The sequence below is a fragment of the Apteryx rowi genome, unplaced genomic scaffold (genome assembly GCF_003343035.1).
Source record: "Apteryx rowi isolate R43461 unplaced genomic scaffold, aptRow1 scaffold_13, whole genome shotgun sequence".
NCBI classification, from domain to species: Eukaryota; Metazoa; Chordata; class Aves; order Apterygiformes; family Apterygidae; genus Apteryx; species Apteryx rowi.
The window spans coordinates 1,538,739-1,560,019 of record NW_020447530.1 but is presented as its reverse complement, the minus strand read 5'-3'; the positions used below and the strand labels follow the sequence as shown (position 1 = coordinate 1,560,019).

The window sequence follows — 21,281 nt, the reverse complement described above, 5'->3', positions numbered from 1 at the left end:
TATTTATCTTTCATCTCTTCCCAAGCTGACTGAAAATAAAATAATGATTAGGTTATTAAAAAATACTTTAGTAGATTCACCAACCTGAAAAGATGGTGTCATAAAATATAATGGAAAATAGCCAACCAAAAAAAAGTCATACAAAATATAAAAAAAAATGGAGAACAGGAAAATCAATGGAAATTACTTGAAGTGATCACTTATTAAATACGCACAAGAGATAAGGGAAATTACTGACACAAGTGAAAATAGAGAAACTCTTACCAAWAAGGTAAAGGACACTAAGATGTCTTAAAAGAACAATAACAGGGRAAATCATTCTAATAGCTTATGTCCAGTACTGGGAATGTATACTATAACAGTGTTAGAGAAAAGGATTTAACAAGTACTTTTCTTCCGTATTTGTAAAGATACTGAACGGTGTATTCATGTTTTACAGTAAWAATGAAATAATTCTTATTCAAAAAATTCATCACAGACAATCTGAAAGAAACTTTAAAGCAATTTTTGTGAGCAATTTTTTTAAGCAATTCATTGGCTAATTACATAAGTGTTTAACAAGTCTTGGCACCCTCAGGAARTCATAGAGGAGTAGAGGCCTGGCGAAGCCGAGCGCTGTGATTCTACAGTTGAAAGGTGGAAGCTGGATGASCCAGGGAGCTCTAGAATGCTTAAGGTGGTAGACCTGAGAGACAAAATCAGACGTAGTGATGTAGGAAGGATGGCAGCATTCATTAACAGGATGTTGTGAAATTCGTTGGATTTTTTTAAAAAACTGCACCTGAATAAGCTGAATACCTTATAGAAGCATCTTCTGCCAGAAYTGCATTTATTAACCAAACTGGAGATTCACAAAGTAGTATCAAGCATCTAAGGACATGCAGAGAAAGACACCCCCAGTAAGGACAGGAAATTCTTACTGCTTCTGTGCAAGCAAAGAGCTGATCTCATTAGAGAAGGACTGAGCACAGCTCTGATCATCTGCTTCATAAACAAAACACAGAGGCAAACTGGTCCAGAAGCAGCAGCAAAGTAGCAGGGCTTAGTGCTTTCAGCTGAGACAAAGGCTGAGACAAACTGTGACTGCTCTCTCTAGATACGCAAGAGAGAAAACAAGGGAGAAAGTAACAGCAAAAGGAAAGAATTAAGTAWGCTAAAGGACAGCACTGGCACAACGAATGAAGAGCTATAAATTAGTTATGAAGAAATTTAAACTGGAAACAAGAAGGCAACATCATTAGAGAAGGAAGGTTATGGAATACACTCCAGYAACAACAGTAGAGCAAGAGGTARAATACACAGCTAGTTTTACRGGTGAGCTCAGYTTACAAAAACAGTTGGGATAGGACTGAAATCTACTATTCAGGAGTCTCTTCCAGGTCCTTATTCCTAAGGAAGGGTTATGGCCAAACCCAAGTGAAGATGACAGCCAGTGAGCTGAACTGCCCAAGAGGTGAACCTCAGATGCGTAGGCAGAAGAACTGAGATAAGGGGGAGGGAGTGCTACTCCCATATACAGCATTGGAGACCATCTTTAATGAAGGGGCTGGAGACCCAGGATTCAACCTCCAAGTGGTTTTTGAAAAAGCAACAGGAAGATCTGAGATCTGGAAAACCTGCCTTGTGTGGGGAGATGAGAGAAGCTTTTCATATTTCATTTAACAGAGTGAAAGGAGGTGACCTATTCACCACCTGCATGGGGYAAAAATTCTGGTACTAGGTCCCTGTTTATTCCAGCAGAGAACGGCATTACCCATTGCAGTAGCTGGAAACTAAAGCTAAACAATTTCAGATAAGAAATAAAGCACACATTTTTAACACAGAGAGTAACAACCACTGGAACAACTTACTGAGGAAAGTGTCAGTTTCTTAATCAGAGCAGAAATCATCCTAAAGAATGTACCAAGGCTCTCCTACAGCCAGCGGGTCCGGCTGAAAATAACCGGGAAAGTAATTTCTGTGGCCTGCATTATAGCAAAAGTCAGACTACATGGTTATAATCCTTCTTTCTCATCTCCAGATCTGTAAGGTCAGGTGTAACAGCAGCAAAGCACAGCACRGGGAGGAGGCCCAGCTTTCAAACTTCAGGACAAGCTTAGCTTAGCTGCACCACATGACATGTTTTCCCTGAACCCTCACTCATGCTTGTGTTTCTAAGAACCACAGATGGGGGGGGCATAAATAAATGTTAAATAGTGTAAGCATTATTAGTAACTCTGTTTTTCACAGAARTGCGTTTCAGGCACAGCTCTGTGTTGGACAGGAAACCTCCCAGCTCCAGGTTTTGGCTTAACAGAGCCAGCACATCACTGCAAAAGGCAGCTCCTGCCATCTAGTGGATGCAAAGCCTCTGTCACTCTGCTCCCAAGAGCCCTTCCAATTTGATTTCTAATTCTATTTAATAAAATTCAGTGCTTTTTCCTTCTTCAGAGACCTTCTATCTGGAAATGCTTGTTAGTTGGGCCTTTCCACCCAGATGCCTAAGAAAAAATTCTCTCATATTAGGCACTCTCCTACCAACACACATACCAAGTATGACATTGAAGGAGAAATGCACCGTCTAAGAATTTTGTGAGGCTTAACACAGCCCAGYGAGGCTTGAAAGGTAATATTTGGAATTTGGTGGCTGATCCTTAAAGCTAAGCTATTTATGCCTCTACACCTAAGACTGGGGGAGCGTTTATAACAAAATCCAATTTTGAAACGTTTGTGAAGTAGTTAATCTCTCAGCAACAAAATATTTTAAAGATTTTTCTTATATCCTACATATGCAAAATGTTATAAAGGCCAGTGAAAGAGACTGTCACTTTTTATACATTATTCTAATGTATCTCTGTAAAAAAAAAWTTATGAAGTGGCTCCTTTTAGTTTAAAAATCTTGATAATGTTTGAATAACAGCAATAATTTTGTTTTAAACATTTTAAATACACTTAGCCAAATTACCATGTTAGCAGCTTAATAATGTAGCTGAAGACATTTAGATCATTAATGGGATTTTAACGTACCGAACAAAATTGGATCACAGTCCACACCAGGTATTTTTCTATCATGGCAATGAACGGGCCTTRGGAATTTTAATCAGCATATTTGTCCAAAACAATTTCAGGCTAGAAATGTTTTTGCTTCTTCTGCAAGAAGTTAAAAATTGCCACACTACCCAACATCCCCTTCCTCAGCCTGCTTCTAACTCACTAAACCTAAAGGACGAGAGGCAACGGGCACAAACTGAAACACAGGGAGCTCTGTCTGAACGCGAGGAAAAACTTCTTTGAGCAGGGGAACAGGCTGCCCAGAGAGATTGTGGCATCTCCATCCTTGGAGATATTCCAAGGGAGTTCTCCACATTTAGTAGGCATTGGATCACGGCAGACCATACATCTTCACAGGAAAATAAACATTCCCTCATTCCTACTTTCCTCTCCTCTCTTTCCGCCCTGTCTGATTCCCAGTGRTCCCAGAGCTCAAATCCATGCTTCCTCCTGGATCTCTTTGCTGCCTGTGGCAGTCATTTGTTGGCAGCCCACTGGTTCTGCCTGTGGTCTCTGTGCAACCCTAGTCACATTCGGAAAACCAAATTCCGCTACCACTTCTATGCTGATGGCTCACAGATCAGACGGTAGATGAGCAACTGCCTCACACTAGGACAACTGGATCAGATGGAGGTCATCTTCCCCCACCTGCTTGCTCCCCCTTCACCCCCCCAAAACTTGAGTTTCTTACTCCCAATCAAATGCAACTGAATGAGCCAATGAATCAAAAGTCACTGGCCATGAGCAAGGGTTGAGCTGGGGAAGGAACAAAAACACGCTAGGAGAGAGGCAGCACTCRGGCATGTCCTGTTTCATTACGAAACCAGTCTAAAACCTTTATATTAACACTAGTTTGCGGGGGTGCTGAAACCACTGCTTGCCACCCTGACCAYTGCCACCGCATTGCTTTCCTCAATCCCATCCCATCCATCTACTGTCCCGTTTATACATGGATTACATGCTTCTATAGCACTTTGGTACAGTGCCTGGCATAAGCAGTCCTGGCGACTGTATTTCATAGCTGCTGTATAAACAGAATTACACAAATAGAACACAAGCTCTAGCACTTCTGAGGGCATTTTTTCCTAATCCTGATTTGCTTAGTGGATGCCTTGAAACAAGAGTATTTACAGTTTTTATATAATGTAATAACAGCTACCCTTAGTATTCCTCTAGAGGTCACATCTGTTCCTCTATCAGTATTCCTGTGATGATTCACCAAAGAAAACCAGTGAAGTGATGTACACCCAGCAAGTAACACCAATAAGTACAACAACCTGGTGAAAGCAATTTCAAGGCTATGGCAGAAACATGTTTCTTATCTCAGTGTGACCCTGCTATTAAGTCAGTCTTGTACTATTGCTTGGTTCTGAGATTCATGAAATGGATATTCCTCTTGGAGCAAGCCAAGGCCAGTAATGTGTAARTGTTCCAGCCAAGTGAGGCTTCCTGTAGGCCGCATGTTGGGAGGAATTCATTTCATCTAATTTCAGCCATCCACAGTACAGACTTCCATACCTGCAGCGGTCATCTCTGCATATCCAGCGAAGAGAAACAGGCATTCAGACATCTACTTTCAKGTGGCTTCGCTGGTTACTTTGACTGCTTCTCCTTCAACTATAAAGGAAACCTACAGCAACAGGCTCTGCTGCAGGTGTCTCTTCCATCTGCAGGGACAGTCTCAGCTGCAGAGAAGTCATGCGTTAAGAGGCAAAAGATATGGGTGCAAAAGAAAAGGGGAAGGGAAAAGAGAGGAGAAGCCCCTYCTAACAAGGGCTGTCCAGGCTTACACATGCACAGTGGGAAAGGCAACAAAGGTTTGTAAATGCAGTAAGTGTTGATGGGAAAGGTGCGAAAGAGTGAAACACTGAAGTAATCCAAACAGAAATTATCAATAGATAATTAGATAAATCATATAATAGATAAATCATATCAACAGACAAAGGAACATGCTATGGCCATAGTACTGAMCATAGAAATATAATGCTGACATCAAAGGGAAAACTGCTGCATTAGAAATTAGATCCCACTGGYGGACAAAACAAGAAAGCATGGGCTAGGGCTATTCCACGCMYRAGTTCCCTAGAAAAATAAAGAGCTGAAAGGTACTGAGAAGAGGTGCGAAGTCTGAACCATATGACACCAAACCACCAGTATAGCTGTCTAACCTTTGCTGTGCATTACACAGGGACCACCGGAGCACATGGAGCTCTTCTTCCATCTTCTCTTCTGCACACTCCATTTCACCCCTGCCCCTCATCACCTTCTTCCTTCTCCTTCAGCTTTTCTCTTGATCCTGAGACCAGACACACTACATGGCATAAACAGAACACAGCAAGAAGGCACAAAYAGCTCTGCTCAGCCTGGGATTTGTTGTCCAAGAGAGGAAGCTAACCACAGGAGCTAAGAATGTCCCAAATGAGGGAAACGAGCCAGTCTCCACCACCAGCTATCACAGCTGATCTGCAGGACCACAGCATTCAGCTGTGACTGATGAGTGTCCCTGCTTCCTGAAAATATCATCAAAAAGCTGTGATTCTTCCAGCTTTTTATCCTCTTTTTTTTTTATCCCTTTGTACATGTTTGCTTTGTCACAGTCCTTGAAGGTAACTTTCAYTGGAAACTTAGAATTAAACAGAACTAACTCCATCTTCCTTTCTAAAATAGTTACCATAATAGATGAAGAGGCTTCGACAAATATCCTTCTTCAGAGGAAACGGAAGTAATTTGGTATATCTTAAGACTGTCTACACTTCTATTCCAATGCAGTTGCAACGTACTCTATCTTGTCCAGTTCTTTTTCTTTTCTGTACCTCAGCTCTGTCTCAGCTCTTCCCTACTTACTCCATAAATTTTTCAGGTCTTTGCTCTGCTGACAAAGGAGGACAATATCTCAAGATCCCAAGCTTGTGAGTCTGATGCACAGCCTGTGGGAGTATGAGACARCCCCACAAGCTGCTCAGTGTGCTACCTGCCCGCTCCTCAGTGCTTGTGCTTTGCTCCTTTCCYCTCTGCTCAGCAGTGTTTCCTTTTCCTGGCCAGCCCACCTGACCTTCTATCAGTCTCCTGGCTCCTTGTCTTGGAGCTTATCTTAAATCAGAGTCCTCCACATCCTGACATTCAACCCAGGGCCCTGATCATGCGCCTGCCTTTGATTTGACATGCCTTTGGCTCCTTGAACTTCCTCTTGCTCAGGCCTCAGGTTCTGACTTTGCCCTTGGCAATATTTGGYCTCTGGTTCCAAACCTCCTCTTGCTCAGCCCCTAATCTTTGATCCCAACTGCCTGCAACTCAGTGGGTTTTCTGGGATTTTTTTGTTTTTTAAATCAGGCCTCGCACTGATGCAGAATCTCTCTCTGGCTTTATGATACCCGTAAGGCAACCCCAACATGCCCTTCATGGTGAAGAAAAAGTCTTCCAGGAAGTCACCTTTCTGTTCTGTTTCTTGTTTTCTTTTGGGCTTCCTGAAAGTGAAGAAAACCCTTACAAATGTAAAACAAAACRAGGGGGAAACAGTTGAGGAGCTTAAAAAAAAATGAACCAGGACTATTAAGAGACTCATTAAAGAACAAATTGTTCAGGGAAGTAACAATGAAAAGTCTGTGAATGGTTACTAAGGGAGATGGACCTGGCACTGCAATAGTTGATATGGATATGCCAAGCAAAAGAATAAATAGAAACACAAATAAAAGCCCTAGAGAAAGGCACAAGGCATACGGCTCTGAGCACCATTGCTAAATCAGCAGAAGAAGAGTTCACACGAATTCAGTTAGCAAAGACAGAAGCATGAAAAGCTGGACAGAGTGTYAATCAGCATATGAAACAGCCAGCAATAATACCAAATGCATTAAACACATCTAACCACAATGTGAAACATGTGGGAGCAAAAGGAAAGCAGAGTTACTACCAAAGGAGAAAAAAATGCTCTGAAATGCTTAAATGAGGAACCCAGCAACAACAGCAGAGGCATATAGGTGAGTGAGTTGTATAAGGCACACCCCSGAGTACATTATAATCCATTCCAATTACACGAACTGAAAGAGAAAGGTCTGGGGAACACTTTAACAGCAAAATAATTTTAGTGCTAGAAACCACACACTAGCACTTCCCTAAAGGAGGCAAATGGTAACATGGAATTTGTTATGACACCCAGACAGAAGTCTTGGATCTATAAATATCAGGTAAATCATATCATCAAATGGGCAYGTACCAGGAACAATGAACAATAAAAAGGAAAAAAATATTTCAATTSTGTTCAATGAAAACATATTCACAGAAATGGATGCTGCTCAATAACACACAGGGTATGGCCAGAAAAGGACGGAAAGCTGGTGGTATGTGGCGCGCACAAGTCTCAAAAGCTGTAAGATRAAGGCTCCACTCACCATTGCAAAGCTGACTATGCCTGCTTTGGTGGAGTGATACTAGCAGCAACGGAGATGACTTGCAAGGCGGCACTTCTGCAGAGAAGGAACTAGTAGTAAGAGTGGACATGAGCTGAACATAGCTGCTGCAAAGGGGAAAGAACAACCTATTCTCTATGTTCATAGTGGACAGGACAAGGAGGTCTTAAGCTGTAGCTAAGTTCAGTTAGACATTTCGAAAAAAACCTTTCCAGTAGTAAGGCTRGTGAAAAAAGAATATATTATCACCGTCATTGTCTAATCTATTCTTAGAGACGCTACACACCTATCAAGAACATAGGTAGAGATGATCCTGCCATGTGACAGGACCAGATGACACAGACTCCTCCTAGTTCTATGCTGCTCTGATTCCTAAAGTGGAAGGAGCACGCGACAGAAGGATTTGTTCTTAAATTATAACAAAATAAGAAGACAGAGCAGAGTAAGAACCCAAGGAAACGGGCAAATTAAAAAAAAATCTACTTGCAAAGAGTTTTATCACTGTCTGACATGTCAAGAGCCAAGCTGCTCAGTAAATGGGACGTTTCAGCAGCACAAACTTCAACACGTTCATCTCCAGGCGTCTTCCACAYCCATGCCAGAAGGACAGAGACAGCTGGCGAGAGAACTGGACTTTAGGGGAGCAACCACACCATGAACTAAACAAAGCCAGAAGTCTGTGACAAGCAATGGGATTATCACACTTCGGAGGAACACTGGTCTCCAGAGGAATTTTGGCCACACAATTATGTGAAATGCACAAGAATGGGTCTGAAACACCCCCACCGCAGGCTTTGCTACAGGCACGTGGCACGTTCCATGCTACAGGGACAGACCGTGGTTACAACCTCTGCTTGCTGCTCTGCTTGGGCAGTTAAGAGATAACACACAAACAATACTTTTGCAGCAGCGTTTCACATAGCACTGATAGCTTGCAAACTTGGCAGCGTTAATGCATTAGTTCCCCTTTTTATTCCACTTCTGCCAAAGTCATACCAAGTTAGTGTCCATTACAAAATGTATTTCTCCCATTCTTATCCATAATAGCTCACATCAAAATAGATTATGGCTGTGTTAAAAGCAACCTGAAGTGTGGTCAAAGCAGTCATAGTGCATATTACTTGTTAGTTTTAATTCAAGGCAGATAGGGCAGGACAGCGTAAGTGTCCCTGAAAGGACAGTGATGCCACGCTATCCGTGCACTCTGGAAGTAGTCTGTTTATCAAGAGAACCTCTGCATGTTGGGCAACAAGGAAACAAAATGGCATAATCGTCAGAAAAACAAAGCTCTCCACAAGAATGAGTAACACATCTTTGCTAACAGCGCAGCGGGACAGATTCTCAATAGGCACAAATTAATATCTTCTCAGCTCTTGTTGACATTTTTCCAGCAGCTACAAAGCTGGACCAGTAACTTTAAATATGGTTGTTGATTTTGAAAAAAGAAGTAGGCACCACTTCAAATCAGCTAGTCCGGCAGCTCCATCCATCTTTCCTGAAGGGTTTACAACAGAAGCACATTTCTGAAAACCTTATTAAAAAAAAAAAAAAAAAAAGTAAACCCAAATGTTGATGTTATGGCCAAATGATCACCAGTAGTCTCAGCATTCAGTCTAGAAAGCCTTCTGAGAAGGCAACACAAAACCAGACCCACTTCTTCTCTTTTCATCATCCCATATGTGAACCTACTGTAGAATATTCTAAAGAACAGCATTTTAGGACACTGGTTAACACAGTCTGTGTCACTCAAGTTTTCAATCCATTATTTGCCTGAATATCTCTTCAGTCATGAATAAAACTTCCTTAAAAAGGTCAAATCTTTCACAGCAAAACAAATTAGTTTCACAAACACAGTTGCATTCCAACCAAAATGAATAAATAAGCAGGAATACAAGATGAATGCAAACGAATTCATTGTTAATAAAAAAAGAACAAAACTCACGTACAGCAGATAATAAATTCCATACATCCACTGCTGCATAGTAGTGCCTGTGAAGCCCTGTTATAGTGTCTGCCTAGTGATTTACAACAGTCAAAACCTTGCATTAAGAGTTTCACTTATCATAGCTGACACACTGCTCTTAAATGCCTGCAACTGCTTTATTAAAGGATGTTCACAGAGTAATCTCACTTGTTATTTTACATGAAGCAGAGAAAATGCTAAAATAAATATATGGTTGCATGCTGCAACAAGATAACATGCTGGTAATAAACAGAAATTTGGCTTCCAGTGTGATCTCTCCTTGTCAAAAGATTTCATTTCATAAATATTCCAACCGCAGCGGGCAGGCTAAAAGACCAATGTGAAAAGCACTGGCAGAGGGTATTTGCAGTCTAATCAACATTTCACTGGTGTCAAACTCTCAAGGTGTTACAGATTCTGACTCAAACCTGTTACCACCTTTTACAGCACTGTCCCAGATCTGACTTTAGAGAATGATATTCAAGTCTTATTTCAAAGTGAACCTGTAAATTAGAATGACATTTTTCCACAGAAATATATAGTCCAAGCAAACTTCCTTCAGAAAGATTCTCTTCACACTGGTTCCTCTTCTCACTGCTTTAATTTTAGTTAGATACTATTAGACATTGCCAAACCTATTCTATTCATCCATGAATCTAGGAATCTATGAGTAATTACTTTAGGAGGAATAGTGATAAGCAGGCATGTAGCCTTGGCTTAGTATTCATTTTGAAGGCTGTGACATTATGTGTATGAAATTAAATTTCCAGATTCCTTTGCTGAGAACTTGTTTTCAGGAGCCAGCATAGAATGGAGTGGAACTACTACAAATGTGAATCTCACTTACATGCATAAAATCTATCAGAAGAATAAACCATTGTGAAAATATAGCAGTGAGAGGGAAACAATAAAAACTAAGGGCTTACTGGAAACTTCAAATTTTAATGATAGTTCTTTCAAGAGCAGGAAAAGCACTCAAAAAGCAGCAGAAAGCTGAAGAGCAGGACTGCAAAGGAAGATACTATGCAGACAACCCTGGTCATGGAGAGGGGCTTGGAATGGCAAGTATTGTTTTCCAAAATGAAAGTGCCCAGGTCACCAAGCCAGATTTGTTCAGTCAGAGCAGCTTTGATGCATCAAGTTTTGTTTCAGACAGAACTACAAGGAAGGCTCAGAGCACAAAAAGCATGCTGAATGGAAAGAAGACATTTACACACACAACGTGACATAGATAGATGGTGCAACATTGACATAAACATACCATCTTCGGTGGAAAGAGAGGATGTTCTGTTTAAAAACTGCAGTTTATCAGTGTGCACCTTGCTTAAAGGTAGCGAGACCATATATATGATGGCTTATTTGCCAAACTACAGAGAACTCAAAGAATCAAGGAATGAAGTCGAGGAAGCAGAAAATGGGAAAGCGGGAAAGAGAAATCAAAATAGCGGAAAGGAATGTGCCAGCATAGGGATTGCTGCAGAACCAGCACAGAGATGCCAAAAGTTACATGAGAAAGTAGAAAGAAGTTATAAGCATGCAGAGAAGGATCTCGGCAAGCATTCTTCTGAAGTTTCATGATGTAAACCTCAGCCAAGGCTATCTAAGAGATCAAAAGTGAAGGATAAGCCTTTGTCGGGGCCTGAGCGCACTACTAGGCTCTGCAGCTCTCCCCACCCCACTACCCCAGGGTTTGGCTATCTGTGCTTGAGGCCAGCCCTGACGTGGCACAGCTGCAACCTGAGATCAGAGTGCTGAGAAAGACAGAACAACCCGTGAGACACTTTCCTGGAGGCTCTCCTCTTTGCCCGGGAGCTGCACCRAGGCTCACGCCCTCATCCTTAGTCCTCACTTGAGCTACGCTGGCGCCTGGCTATGTCTCTCACTGATCATGACCCACAGCCTCAGCTTCCCGACTTCACTCTGTAGCCTTGTCAGTGAACTGGACTGTGGCTGACCCTGGGTACCACGACAGGACCTGCTCTGCTGCTTACCGTGGGTCTGGGCTCTTGCGGGCAAGGCTACTGCCCCTGCCAGCCCCATGTGTCACCCTTGTAGGAGGAGCATATTTTTGATAAAGGAAAAGGCCTCCTCAAAAAGGTCTTCCCTAAGTCCAGACATTTCACAACATCAAGCCCCTGCAATTTAACACTTCCACATTCTTCTTACAGTACATACAAAGAAGGAAATGACTACAGGCTTGAAAAGAGGAATCCAGGAGGGAAAAAAGGACTCAGCTAATTTTAGTTAAGGATTAGAAATATACACAGTCTGGGGAAGGACATGCCATATCCTTGGACTCCCTAAGGGGGGATGAGACATGGTAGTCATTGCAACACTGCAAATCACAGTTTTTCTTGGAGTTTCATTTCTTGGAAGCGTTTGTTTCCATTAATTCATTTTAATTTTTAAAACTGTAATTCATGGGGAAAACAAGAAATGAATGTTAACTCAAAATAGGGAAGCCCACAGTTATTTAAACTTCTTTTCTATTTTACTGTTAAGTAAATCTCACCTAACTGAAAATGCCTGACCAGTGAACTTTAGAGAGGTAGTACCAACATGGAGACCAAGATCAGTTTGTTTCATGCTCCAGAAACCAGCCACAAAAAAGCCCTAATCCAATCTTTTTATATAGGCAAGTGGAGAGTTATAAAACACAGGTTCCTAGAGTTGCGGCAAAACCATTAGTCTGCGGTACAAACCTATTCAGAAACAGTTTGTCTTGGTATTCACTCCAAGCTATTAAAAGCGAGCTTGTGTGGATGTGATCTCCACATCCCGAGGCAGCGTCCACGCGTACTCCCGTTCCCTCCCGCCCCGAAGGGGTGTCCTCCTTCCCCGCTCATCAGCCCTGGGCGCACAGACAGCAGAGTGCACGCGAGTCATTCCCCATGAGCAATGCCTCGGCTTTCTGCCGGCGGCTGCGTAGCGCAGCAGTCTCCATCGTGCCGAAGCCAGTCTTTCTTAGAAGATGCAGAGTCTGACAGTTACAGTCACAGTGTCTAAGCAAGCTGGTCACTGGAATTACCGATTTCATTCAGACCAAACTRTGCTGATTACTAGAAATCACAAGGTCATGACCAAGCCTCAAGACTGGAATCCACAACTGGATTGTTCCGTCCTTTCAAACACTCAGGAGCCCAGCAGATGCCTCTTGCCGGGGAGCGGGAGCAGTACATTGCACTTCACATTACACAAACTGCTCTGGAGAACAGATGGCCACAAAAAAAATTCCCAGGCCTGTGCCTGCACATCACCCCTTTTGCTTGGCAGTGAGCACCAGGATCCCCCTTTGCACCCGGCAGAGTGGAGGGTTTCACCAAACTGCCTGCATGATCAGACTGGGCTGTCACCAGCCCTCTGCACCCAAAGGCCCATGAATCAAAACTAAAGCTGTACCAGCAGTTTGGTGGCTGAACAGGAAAAAACATTACAAAATTATCTTTAAGAAAGGACATTTTGAGACCAAAATTACCTAATGAAAGATTAAAATGATTTAGACAGCACTGAGGAAGCATTTTCACTTTTTCAAAATATTTCCTCCCACACAAAGCCAATTAGCATTATTCCCTTCTAACTGACAAGATTTAATTCTGGTGTGTAGGTGCGAGTGAAAATAAACAAAAATACTCCACCTCACTCCAATCACTAGTGAATGCAGGCAGCTACTTTCTGTCTGCATACTGCCTGAGAGAAATGTACCTTAATAAAAGGAAAAAGCAACTGCTGGGAGGGGAAACAGAGGCAAAGACATGTAAAGGAGCCAAGAACATGATCCAGGTCTTCTGGCACCCAGGAATGTTTCACCCACTTGCACTTACTGTCTCTCGTTCTGGAGCAAATCCATGGTATTGGACCCAATACCATGCAGTACAGACCGGAGAGGCACTATGAGCAGCAGCACAGTCCATACAACCTACATTAAAACACTGAGAAATGGAATAGCCCAGTTTGGTGGTGAGGAGGGGACAAACAAGGAGAGGAATTGGAAAACCCTTCCAAATAAGAAAAGGATCCTGCAGAGAACATGAAGCTTAAGGCAGGAGGTTTCTTGCACATACAGTTTTGCAGAGCCTTACTACACCAAGTACACAGGCACAAGCACACGTTACCGCAGGGTGAGCACAACCGAATCTACATGCATTAGCTGTTCCATATAACTGCCTGTGCATAGCCTGACCCTGATCCATCGCTGCAAGAGGAACTATGTCTTTTCCACAGCATATAAATATGTTTTGGGGAAACAAGTTTATTCACAGTGATTTGACTCTTAATAATTGTTTGCACCTGCTTATAAATCCAATGCTTTTGATAGATGAGTAAGAGAGCAGCAAGACAAAACCAGTTTACAAGTTTTATTTTGAATTTCTACAGGTTTCTGAAAAATTCTGTACAAAAAGTAATTAAGGAACCTCAGTCACCAAAGGCAGTAATCACTGTCTTATATGATAAGGCAGGTCCAGATTCAGAACACATTGGTCAGTTTTCATGATGTCCAGTGGTTAAAGAGTGGTCGCATGTGCATGCGCTATAACTCATGCAGCCTCAGACCTTCTAGTTAACTCCATATATCCCAGTCAGCCACTTCCTGCATGTTTGCATTATTTTGCATTTAATTATTTTCTGATATCCCTAAACCACAGCCTCCTTTTCTGCTCTCTCTTCCCTCCTCCTCAGCTGCTGGCCAAGAACATAACTAATATTCACCATTCAGAAAAGGCGGAAGAATAAAATAAAATATAATCTGGAGGCAGCCATCCATTTTCACATAAAGTAGGGTGGTGTTTTGTCAGTGACAAGTAGTGCCTTTACTCAGAAATCTTTGTAGAGAAAGCCAATATTCATTTACTGCTCAAGTTGGCAGACATACAGACTCACAGAAGACATTTCAGCTTTTCAGGTTCATAAACCACCTGTGAAGCACCATTCAGTTATTATCTATTTCTATACCACTCATCCTGATAGAATATCAGCAGAACTTTTCAGAAAAATCAATACATGTATTTGAAAACTGGATAATTCCAAACTGTTGGATTAAACAAAAATAACTGAAAAGCAATCTTATTAGATACTTTATAAGCAGTTTCACTTAGATGACAAATCTGGCAGACTGTTCTGATGTCAAAATTTGGAATGGCTTCTCAAATCCAATTCATGCCTCCAGGAACGACAAGCCCTTGCAGAAACCCTGTTTTAGCCAAGCTCAGCGTGATCGTGTCAAAGTTACACTACTGGAAAGTACAGCATTAAGTGCTCTAAGAAGAAGCAGTTTGCTTATTTTCTGATAAACCAGCTAGCTGCAAACAGTGGAAGGAGTTGCTTTTCTTTCCTATTTTCCCTCAGGAGAGCAGTAATGTTATGCACCTCAACACAGAAAGAAACTCACTGATCTGTCAGACAGCATTGAAGAGATCACAGATGTGCAGGACAGAGTCCTCTCAACAGCTTAAAACCTGCTCACATACAGGATTTAATTCTCTCAGCTTTGGAGGGTTCTTCAGAATTTGTTTAAAGTAAGTCTGACTGACATTCAAACTAACTGACTGTTCATCCATGACACAGGATATAGGTGGATCTAGGGGCCCAGCAACCAGAAATGTCCATAACATTATTTTAAAAATGAGACCTTTAAATCCCAAACAAAAGAAAAATGCTAACAGAACATCCTCGGAGAGCTTTCTCCAGCTGCAAACTTTGGATTGGATCCAACCTGAGACACTTTACAAGTGTCCCGCTCTCAACAGAAGAGGCTCATCTTTGTGAAAATTAAAACCTTTAACAGCTGTCACATGCAGGCATACAAGCACAGAAACAACTAAAAACCATCTGATGCTTTTGCAAGTTCTGGGCAACAATTATTCTGTGTGTTTAAAATGTTCTGCAGCAGAGCTTCACAATGCTTTAATGTCAGTGCAGTTTGTCTGCCAAGGACCGTATCAGCAAGCGGGGAGGAAATGCAGAACTTACATCACTATGTCTCTAACAGATTTAGGGACATTTTCAAGTGTGGTTTCTGGAGGCGTGTGAGCAGTTGAAGCACTTCAGGCAAGCCCTCAGGCTGGAGGGAGTCCTCAGTCACAGTTAGCAGGCTGGGAAAAAGCTTCACTACCTGTTCCACCGCTTAAGGCAAACTTCTTCAGTTACAGAAGCAATCTCCCTTCTGAGCTTGGCACTGACAGTGCTCAGCCACTGCAGGACTGAGTGTTCTTTGGCCACAGAAAAGGATGGTCAGTCACATACTTTCCAAGACAGCAGGTGGCAAGGCACTAGCTTTTTGACAGGAGGATGATATCCAGTTATCACTGTTCTGGTAGCTACAGCAAGTGACTGGCATAGGTTATTGCTTCTCTAGTGCTATAGCTCACATACCTTTCTTTTTTTATTATTATTTTATGAATGGTAATGAAAACAAAATCCAAAGACAGATGCATGAGCACAACAGCAATTAATTGCCTGAGCAACAAAAGCACTAGATAAAAGGTGCAGAAATGCAATGTTATCAGTATGAACAAAAGACCAGAAAATGAGGAAAACAGGGTTTTTTTGCATGACAGGTTATCTGCCAATGCATGCCCATCGGGCTCTGGCTTTCTGTGCTCACTGGTGCCACGGAGAACAATCATGCTGTACAAGGAAATATCTGACCAATGGGGCCACTTAACCCAGAAATTTCACAGCAAGACATACTTCAGTAATTCTGACAATAAACACAGTCCTCCCAGCACCTCTGCAACGTTCATGAAAACACACACACCAAGGAACAGCACTGGCACACTAGAAGTGTACGCGTTGCTACCAATGACATGAAAAATATCGTGACGATCACAGAGTGAAACAAAAATTAAACAAATGCCAGAGCACGACTGCCATGACAGTATGTGCTTACAAATTGTTATTCACCGTGTGACTTCAGTTTCCTTCAAAAATTAACGAAGGAGACATATCACAGAATGAACAAGACATACAGGAGCTGCTGAATCAACAGGAACACTACCCACTACTACTTTTCAGATTTCTTCAAACTATGGCCACATGCCTTATTTAATGCCCAGTATCTAAGCCATAAAGAATTCATTTCTATTTTTTTTTCCAGTACTAGTCATTGTTATTACATCTAATGCAATCAAAAACTTATGCAGCTCCGGAATTTCTTTTAAGGTAATCAAATAGATATAAAAAAGCCTCATCATCCCCACTTTGTGAGCAAGGGGAGAGAGAGAAGGGCAAACTGCTGTGGCCAAGACCAGAGTGGTGCAGGAGCAGCAGCAGAATTAGCAGTGAGCCTGAATGAACACATAGCCACATTTCAGTTACCCCAGACCACACCATCCCTGCAGCTTTGCTGTCTGCACTTGACTTCAAGTATTTGGGACTTTTAATAATCAGGCTCCCAGAAAACTGAGTATTCCCTCCAAGACTCTGCCCATGAAAATACTGCTTTAGGACTTGTGCCGAGCTCTGTCAAAAGCAGACAGGAGGCAGCACAAAGTTCTCCCAGGAAATTCATGCCTGCCTAACCACAAGATCATTTTTGTCTTCTAGGACTCTATTAGTTCACTGAACACCTTCCAACTGTCTGGAAACAGAAACAAGTTGAGGCAAAGATCCTACAGCTTATAGCCTTATTGTAACTCTGATTCACTGACTACACCAAGATCATCCTAGAAAGGAAACAGGAAAGTAAAACATAGGCTAAAGATCTATGATGCAATATAGTCACCCAGTAATTTGCAGCAGAAATCAAACAAATTAAAGCTTTAACCACGTTTAATGAAGATTATCCTGTATTTTCTAGTTTTTAAAACCAGTAATAAACCATCCTTTATATCCATATATGTATACATACATAACTGTATGAATATTTACTTCTACACCCATAAACACAGGAAGCTGTAGTTTTTTTCAGCCATGCAAGTAACTGATTTAAGATCTCAAAAATCTAGAGGATAGACTGTATGATAAAAAGTATAGAAAATTAAGACAACAATTAGTTTTCTCCCAGAAACGGTAGCATGCCTTTCATATTTAAAAAAAAAAAGGAGGGAAGAGGAAGGGTAAAGTGCTGTTATGGTAGTGCCAGTAAGTTGCTCAACAGTTAGCTAGGCAGACGTGTAGATATGATCAATCTAATTACCAAGCCACCAGAAAAATAGCTCCAGAAAGGAAAGTAACAATAAAAAGACTAAGCTTCTTTGCAGAGTTTCACAGTAATTATAGGAATCAGAATGGGAACCCTGAGGGCTAGAAGACATTTCTTTAATTATCAACAGTAATCTATCTTGGCTAAATAGGATACAGTAAAAGAAGTTTAATTTTAAACAAGCTCCCTCACTTTGCCCTATTTCTCCCATTGGAGTCTTCGTTTGGGAACACAGAACATTTGGCATTCTCTCATAGGTGTTGCAGATAATAACAGAACCTGTACCATCTCCTTGGTCTTTCATGTGTTAGGCATCTCTCCAGGACAAAAACATTATACAAAAGAATGACTGCCAGACTGCAATAAGGCTGAACCTCTCAGAGGACTCCAGACATTTATTCTTACACCTCTATACTTATTATTATATGACAACACAGAAATCCTTCAGCGACCACAAGATCTGTTACTATCTAGTTAGAAGGATCCCAAATAAAAGAGAAACTCATTTCCATAAAAAAAAAAGATGTCAAAAAGCACACACATCTAAGCCAAACATCATACAAACTTTTTCACAGTTCAACCACACAACTACAGATATGGGATTACTGGACTTCATCTGCACTCTAGAACCCAGACATTTGGCTTGCTTTTTGCAAAGCCAAAATAGCTTATAGGAGACCACAGGAGACTAGACAGAAGTACATTTAGGAATTTTTCAGGCATGGATGGCATTTCTTTCCATACAGGTACCTAGGATCATGGTGGTCTATGGATCAGCTCTAAGGGGGTCTACAGTACATAATTAACAGAAGCAGGTCTATCGGTCAAGTACCTACTTAAGTGTGCAAACAGTCTCTTAAGTTCATCAGTGTGGTCTGCATCTCCACTGGAAAATAAACAGAGACACGAGTCTGAAAAAAACTATCTTGGAAACCCCTTTATAATGCCATGATGATCTGTCCTGCAACAAATCCTTTTTCCACAGAGACTTTTACCAGCATCAGCAAAGTCTGCCCAAAGAGAACCAACCGCAGGGTCAGGAATTCAATTTTCAGGTCTTTTTTTGTAACTGCTGAGATTTAATTAGTCATTCTAATTAGGAAAATATATATGTCTCTTTTTGTGCCCAAAGCACAAAGACCTGGTAAGGCTATCAAGCAGTTTTCACTGTGGAGGTGTGGCCTTGAGTTAAAGAACTTCTCACCTCCAGATGTATCCTGCTCCACTGCAAGAGTCAGCTCTCCTGTGTGCACAGCTGCTGTTCCAATTACAGGCACAACCTAAGTCACTCAACCCAAATAAAATCAGCAAACCAGTCCATTCATTCTTTTTAGCTTAACAGCTTTCTGCGCTTAGTCTGGATTATTCTTTCTTCTCTATATAATCAACCAATTCTCTCCTTTTTCTTCTCTGTATAATCAACCAGTTCTCTCCTTCATAGAATAAAAAACAAACAAACAAAAAACAGAAAATGAACTTAAAAATTATTCAAGACATGCTGTTTAGGAAGCTCCACTAGTGTTTGTTAGTATTTACAAAAGGTGACTTGCCTTGCCCCATTAACTACGTTTATAATATGTAGGAGCATCTAGAGATTTCTAAACTAACTGCCCAAATCTTACAAACTTATCTTTTACTAAGAAGAAGGAACTACCACTCAACTTCCTGTGGAAGTATGATGACTTCTGTTAGTAACTGGATGAAAGCAAATTTCCTCTGCTTTTGATTRCTTTTAGAGAAAAGCTCATCTGGTAAGTATTTAAGGAACTATAGTAGCAATAAAATATTCTTAGGGATATGGAATAAGCTGAAGGTTATACAGGTTTTTTGCTTTTTAAGAGAAGCCAAATCAATACAGTGCAATATACAATACAAACAATTAGATGATATTATTATAATGTATTAGATAGATTGCTCTATGCATTTAGCAGTGTTATGCTTGGTTAGACCAAGCCAGCTGTATGGACAGTCAATTATATCCAGACCACAATGAGACATGTAAAAACATAAAATRTAAGCATATCCTTCTCTTATCATTCCTGTTTCAACTTTTTCAAGCCCTTCTTTCATTTTCCCTGTTGCTTTCTCTAATCTTCCCCCCATTCAGTGCTACCAGCTTAATTACTTCACCCAGAGATCCTGGCTCTGCAGATGATCACAGAATGAACAGCACAGGGAGCTCCCTGGATTGCAGAGTCCACAAGAGCTAGCTTAGATTGTAGAGATCCCTTCTGCAACAAAACACCTTCTCCTTCTAGAACTCTTGCGCTGGGCCTCTCATTTTTAATGTCTATACGCCACTATATAATCAGCAGTACTTGCCCAGTTCACTGGCTCACAGATTCTTGTCTCTGTAGTAGATATGGTTTGTCTTCATTGATCAGAGAAGTAACTCAGATACATGAGAGCTACTCAGCAAGAAACTTGAAGGCCAAAGAGCCTATTTGTGCAAAACAAGCTTCTCACTATTTCCTGTCTAACTGATGACCCCACTCCCCAGACACCTACCTTCAATTCTTAGCATTGACAACTCTGTATCTGGATATTTATTTTTCCTCTGCATACAAATTCTTAGAAATTTAGGGTAGAAGCAAGCACAGGATCATTGTCTGCTATATAATCTGGGCCATTAATTAGCATACACATTTTCTGCAAGAAGCCCAAAAACTTTAATTACAAAAAAAATTTAAGTTACAAAATACCAAACAGAACACTAAAATACCCAGCACAAATAGAAAGCAGACTTTTTTAGGTAGCTACTATGTGCTAACAGGCATCTGATAGGTATAGTGAACATTGAGGTAGTTTCTTATCCAAAACTGACTTTTCAAGCCCACCTGCTTAGGCTAATCTAAATGCCAGAAACACCTGATTTTACAAGATATTCACTGTGCTTTCTCATTAGCTAGGTGAACCAGGCCTGTGGAGCAAACATGCTAATTTCTGTTATAGGCATTATGCAAATAACTTTCCTCCTTTCTCATCTGAAGTATGAAAATCTACCACTTAACCTTTTAGCCAAGACACAGACAACAGCTTGTCTAACTTTCAGAGCTCTAAGAAATTGCATACCCCACTTAAGCTAATGGTTATAGACTGGACTTACTGCTGTCTTTGAAAATCTAAACGTAGTTACAGCTCAGTGTCACTTTGCAAGCTAGCGCTTAGAGGTGGGTAAAACTCTTGGAACTGCTAACATGTGATATTTAGCTTATTATACTCTTTTTTTTTTTTTCTACTTTTAGTTTACCTGCACGTAGGAGCAAGGAACACAGCTTGGTGCCTCTGCCTAGACAGACCTCCTGGGCTAYGCTCTGCCCTCATCCCCTCTGCTCAGTCCTTTCGACCTCGAGCCCGTTTTGTGCAGGACGGGGGCACCCTCTCTCCATTCAGCATCCTATTCCAAGTCGCCTGGGCTGACTTGTGAAGCTGTCACACATTTGTCACCTTTTCCTCACCGGCTCGCTCAGGTAACACTGACTGTTACTGTAAGAGTCATTCATTTGCTCAATATTCGCAGTTTGCTCCTTGGCAGCCCGGCTGACCGGACGCGCAAGTATCTTCGCGGCGGCAGCGGTACCGCAGCGACGGCTCTGCCCCGCTCCCCGACGGCGGCGGTAACCCCGGGCCGGGCCCCTCGAGCCGCCTCTCCCGGGCCGTTATCCCCGCCGCGCTCCCCTCGGCGCCAACTGCTCCGCTATGGCAGCCGCGCGCGCTCCCAACGGCTCCAACGGTCGCCGCCGCC

General features: G+C 41.7%; 1 protein-coding gene and 2 long non-coding RNA genes across 3 annotated transcripts in view; 1 reads left to right on the top strand and 2 right to left on the bottom strand.

The window, feature by feature from the left end:
* Positions 1–399: 399 nt before the first annotated feature.
* LOC112961260 lies at positions 400–5,465 on the bottom strand. Its single transcript, XR_003251974.1, has 3 exons — positions 5,199–5,465; positions 4,549–4,715; positions 400–685 (listed from the first exon to the last, which is right to left on the bottom strand). It is a non-coding gene; the product is annotated as an uncharacterized LOC112961260 (long non-coding RNA).
* Positions 5,466–13,737: 8,272 nt separating this feature from the next.
* Positions 13,738–21,215, bottom strand: LOC112961259. Its single transcript, XR_003251973.1, has 2 exons — positions 20,787–21,215; positions 13,738–18,969 (listed from the first exon to the last, which is right to left on the bottom strand). It is a non-coding gene; the product is annotated as an uncharacterized LOC112961259 (long non-coding RNA).
* Positions 21,216–21,235: 20 nt separating this feature from the next.
* MIS18BP1 (MIS18 binding protein 1) overlaps positions 21,236–21,281 on the top strand; it is a 24,735-nt gene continuing 24,689 nt past the window's right edge. Inside the window, exon 1 of the mRNA XM_026056065.1 lies at positions 21,236–21,244. Coding sequence (XP_025911850.1) covers positions 21,236–21,244 — 9 coding nt within the window. The remainder of the gene's footprint in view (positions 21,245–21,281) is intronic.